This window comes from Lactuca virosa, chromosome 1 (genome assembly GCF_052849685.1).
Source record: "Lactuca virosa cultivar CGN04683 chromosome 1, Lactuca_virosa_CGN04683_v6, whole genome shotgun sequence".
NCBI classification, from domain to species: Eukaryota; Viridiplantae; Streptophyta; class Magnoliopsida; order Asterales; family Asteraceae; genus Lactuca; species Lactuca virosa.
The window spans coordinates 84,805-89,936 of NC_136426.1; the positions used below are offsets into that span (position 1 = coordinate 84,805).

At 39.6% G+C, this 5,132-nt stretch overlaps 1 protein-coding gene across 1 annotated transcript; it reads right to left on the reverse strand.

Annotated features, from left to right (window-relative positions):
- Nucleotides 1-566: 566 nt before the first annotated feature.
- Nucleotides 567-4,348, reverse strand: LOC145131516 (WD repeat-containing protein PCN-like). The gene is made up of 11 exons (XM_079066194.1): nt 4,115-4,348; nt 3,878-4,021; nt 3,194-3,485; nt 3,034-3,097; nt 2,847-2,960; nt 2,615-2,777; nt 2,403-2,541; nt 1,768-2,318; nt 1,501-1,682; nt 1,154-1,414; nt 567-1,068 (listed from the first exon to the last, which is right to left on the reverse strand). Exons 1-11 carry the CDS (start codon nt 4,280-4,282, stop codon nt 789-791), a joined length of 2,358 nt encoding a protein of 785 aa, XP_078922320.1. The 5' UTR covers nt 4,283-4,348; the 3' UTR covers nt 567-788.
- Nucleotides 4,349-5,132: the final 784 nt, after the last annotated feature.

Here is a 5,132-nt window from a genome sequence, read left to right on the forward strand (position 1 = left end):
ATTTTTCATGTAAAAAGAAAACGAAATGCACAAAGCAGGATGAAAATGTCAGATAGTATATATTATCAACGACGGTTTTCGAGTTTTCTAATAGAGATGAAAATTATATGAGTATAAGAGAGGATGTCGACATTAATTCCACTATAGCTCTAAGACAACAACCTTTGTGATTTTGTATTCCTATATGCAAGAAATAGCAACATACTTAAATTATATTTTTTTGTTTCTGATTAAAGCAGTGTACGGCCTAAGAGTTGGTTTTTCTAAAACTGTTTCTTGAAAAGTAGCTTCGGATATGAAACTTTGAGTATTCATAGATGCTCTTGTTATTCCCAATTAGACGACTTGGTAACAGATCGCTTCTTCCAAAGCACTTCCCATTTGTTATGCTCGCAACAATCCGATTAGTTCTCCGGCCGGAAAACATTAATAAATGTCATTAAAACATATTTTATCTAAGATCATGTAAAAATAGCTTGTTGATGAGTTCGCTAGGGCCGTGAATAAGAATATGGATAACCCAGCATTAATCAGAAAAAGAAACCCATCTAATGAAAAAGCCAATGTACACATGAAAAAGAATTTTACTATCAAAGGCAACAAGATTTAAGCAATACATTCATTACACAACATGATTGACCATATGGAATAAAGCGATCAAAATTGAACTCTGCTACCTAACCAATTGTAGTAGTAGTAGTAGTAGTAGTTACCTACCCCTACCCCTACCCCTACCCTCCATTTGTTTTGTCTGTCATTAAAGAGTGGGTTTGGGTTTGGGATTTGGTTTATGTCCCGTATATATGTCTGTGAACTGGCTGGGCATCAAAATTGTTAACAACTTCCAACCATGGTTTGTCTACGACCAATACAGAACCTTTTGAAAGATGGCCAACATATAAAACCGGTTCTCTAAACGCACAAAATTCAAAATTCTTCCTACCACCCTTTTTACCTTCTAACTCATGCAGCTTACGTTTTAATAACTTCTTCTTTAATGTTATTGCTTTCTCATCAGGATCTTCATCACACCCGACCGGCATCCCAAAGTCAATCAAGCACATTGCCCTACAAACCAAACCATTAAACAAAAACAATCAGCAAACACTCTCAAAGTGTGAATAGAATAATAGGTTAGAAAAAGAAATGAAACCTGGCACTGTAAATGATGACAGTTGATGAATTTGAAGATGGCGGAAATGTGAGCCCAATAACCTCTCCAGGAAAGTCCTGATATCTTCGAGGCAACATAAATGTGTTGTGTCTAGACCATTCCCCTAGTTTCTTAGCCTCCACATCAAAAACATAGGCTTGGTTTGAAGATGTAGAGATTATTAGCACATTGCTATTTCCAGGACTAAACCCTGCAGCTGTAACAGAGGCACCATCCAATCGTGCAATGAACCAGTGTTGCCTGCTCTCCACAAACAGACAAAATTACATCAGATTAGCCCTACATACATCATACACTAGCTAGAGCCTAGAGTAGTAGATTATTACCTCTGTGTCTCTAGATTGAATATATACACATCTCCAAAACAGTTGACTGCAGCTAGCCACTGTCCATCCAAACTAGTAAACATTTTTGTAATTGGAGGCTGAGTAGGTGGTAATTCTGAATCTGACTCCTTACAACATGGGGTGAATCGATGACTTAATTTCTGGCTTCCAACATCTACAACCTGAAAAGAAATATATACGTATATCATTCTCATGAGTCATGACATAACTGGCTCAACAGTCGAGAGAAACAGAAGGATTGCTTACATATATCATTCTGTCATGTCCTGATATCATTAACCGAGAAGAATCACAAGTAAATATCATGGAATGGGCAAAAGGTATACATGGTGGGAGTTTCCTTTTACTTATGGACCACCCTCCCTCCTTTCTCATCAGCTCAAATAGGCAAGGTCTCACATGATCTGAATACGCAAAAAATCTCCCTGAAGAGGACATGGAGCTGCAAATGATCTTCCTCTTGCTCTTGCTCTTCACTCGAGCCACCATATCAGTAGTTGAAACACCGTCTCCTCTTTTCACATCAACCGTAAAGATATCCAGCCACTTTGAAGCCTGGACCAGAAGCATATTACTACTGCACACCAACTGAATGGCTGGTCTTTGTGGTGCAGGACAGATATCATGTGGACCGAATTTGGTGAACTCGTTGGCTGAATATGCAAAAAGCTTTGTGTCGTCTCCAGCTGATATAAGCATGGGAATGCCCATATGAGCCCACTTATTGTAGCTCATGCTCAAGTCAACACCAGTGCCACGCCCTCTTTTTACCTTTTCTTCACCCGACACCAATAAATCTGTTGTAACACAAGTACAAGTCCTTCCTTATTAAGTAATTAATTGGAAACAAAATTCCCAGAGAAGCATACGCATACGCATACCTTCGCGGCTTATGGGTACAGCAACAACCAAGGCTCTCACATCATGTGTATGGGCTCTCACATAACCAATATACACCCACTTGCACTTCTTTTTTATTGCTTCACAAGACTTGTCACCAGAGGCCTTATACAAGATAACCTGAAACATACGCTATATCATACAACATCCAATCCAAGTACAATTTAAAATTAAATTAGTATTCAGGTAGTACCTGACCGTCTGATCCAGCTGAGAACACCCTGCTATGGCTAGGACTAGCCGCCAAAGCATTCACATCCCCCTTATGACAGGAATGTGCTTGCAACAGAGTACCATGTGAACTCTCCCAAAACTGAACGCTGCCACTGCTGTCCCCACTCACAAGGGTCCCACACCTGAAACCGCATTCAAACTGCTAATAAGCTCAAACACACACACACACACACACCCAAATCCCCAATTACCTCAGCGCAAGCAAAGACCATATGCAAAGTTCAGACCCACCGCCTAACCCTCCAAGACCAACAGTGATTCTGTATACTTCATGAGACGATTTAGCATCCCAGCATCTTATGAACCTGAATGAAATTCCCACTCAACCTTTTATTTAATAACATATTTACTAGATTATAACTAAAGAAATGCACATACCCATCACTACTCCCTGAATATATCCTTCTTGCATCTGGACTCCAAGTGACGCTTAATACACGCCCTGCACAACAAACAACAAACAACAAATGAAATTAATAACAAACCATGAATGAATGAAAAGTAGCAATAGGAACAGGAGTGAGCCATGCTATCTCACCACTGACCCTTGGCAGCGATTTATGGTAAGTGACCTCATCTGAGTCTGATATATCATATAAACGCACACATCCATCGTCACAGGCAATTGCTATACATGCATTCCCGGTAATCGGCTCTTCATATAACTCAACTGAATCACCTTCCACTTCACTGTCGCTCGTCACATCACCATCACCATCACCGATAGCTGCATGTCCATTCTCTAGATAACCCAAATCCTGTTTTGTATTATTACACATAGGATGAGTAGCCATCTGCCAAATGGAAACACCAATAGGATCCACCACAACCTGCACAGATCAGATAAGCTACACCTTAAATAAGACCTTAGGACCAGACCAAACAAGTAACAAGACTCTCCACTCCAAAACAATAATGATATCTTTTTATGTTGTCAATGCATCAGTCTCAAAGCTCCACTTCAGAACCTCAAATTATGCATTATTATTATTGCGGAAGGTCGTTAAAAGTAACATAAACAGGTGTGATTATCAACCATTTAACAGCTTAAATATTTGTTACGGCATCACAAAACTGGTTTAGCCATCACCTTCCATTCCAATCAGTTCTTCGGTCAATAATTTACCCATGTTAGCAAGTAGAAATGACCATTTAATCTCTTCATGGCACTAAATAAGGTTTTATATTTACAGCGTCAAAATTCATATGTATACAGACAAACCTTCTGTGTCAAGTTGTCCAAGTCCCACTCCGATATTGATCCATCAATGCTTGATGATAACAACCTGCCAGCCGCTAAGCCACAGGAACCCGAACTACACCATACGAGCGAAGACACTCTCAGATTAGGGTCACCGTGTATCGTCTACAACAACGAAACAAATTCAAAATCCTAATTCTGTAGCGATAACAGGTATATGAATAATAAGAAGAGGAAGAAGACCAGCAATGACCATACCAGTTGGCAGTGCCAACCAACGGCGCCAGGGGATACCAGCCATATCTCAAGGGAGCCATCTTCCCTAGCGGCAGCGACTTGAGATTCGTCCACGCTGGTGGCTAGAGCGACTATCGGGGAAGGTTTCCATTCGACTGAGCTACTACGACATTTGTAGAACTCGAGCATCTCCGCCGTTTTCCTTGAACCCTAATCTCTCTGGAGAAAATGCCGGTATCGTTCGACGAGGGTATATTAAGCAGCCAGGGTAAATCAGGGCAACGTTCATAATACCTTCCTCGCTCAACTTTTATAAAACTAAACTCCAGTCCTCCAACTTTGAAATTTGACTACAGCAACACTTAACTAATAGAGTAACTACGTCCTCCAACTAATAGGCTTAACTTTATATACATTTTTTTAGTAATATAAAAAGAAATCCACCTCAAAATATTACATCACTGGAGCATCTTCTCCGTTATCCTTGAACCCTAATCTCTCTAGAGAAAATGTTTGTATCGTTTGCCAAGGGTATATTAGCCCTCATGATCTAGTCCAGCGGTATCCGGCATTGTCCTCCCTCCTTGAGGTTAAGGGTTCAAGTCTCATCGTGGACATGAGTGGATTTAAGGAGTAATTTAGAGTAGGTTAAATTTGTCGTTTCAAAAAAAAAAAAAGATAAGATGCAAATCAGGGCAAAGTTTATACCTTAAATACTTTCCTCGCTCGATTTTATAAAACTAAACTCGAGTCCTCCAACTTTTAAAATTTGACTATTGGAACACTTAACTAATAGAGTAACTACCATTTCGGTCACCATTTTTTAGACCAAATTCCCCAAAAAATTTGACTATTGGAACACTTAACTAATAGAGTAACTACCATTTCGGTCACCATTTTTTAGACCAAATTCCCCGAATGGTCCATGTGTTTTCTAAATAGTGACAACTTCATAATAACGTTAAACAGTTAAACAACGGTATGTTGTTGGTTCTTATGGTTTTAAAACCTTGCACGTTTAGTCCATCGGCCGTTAATT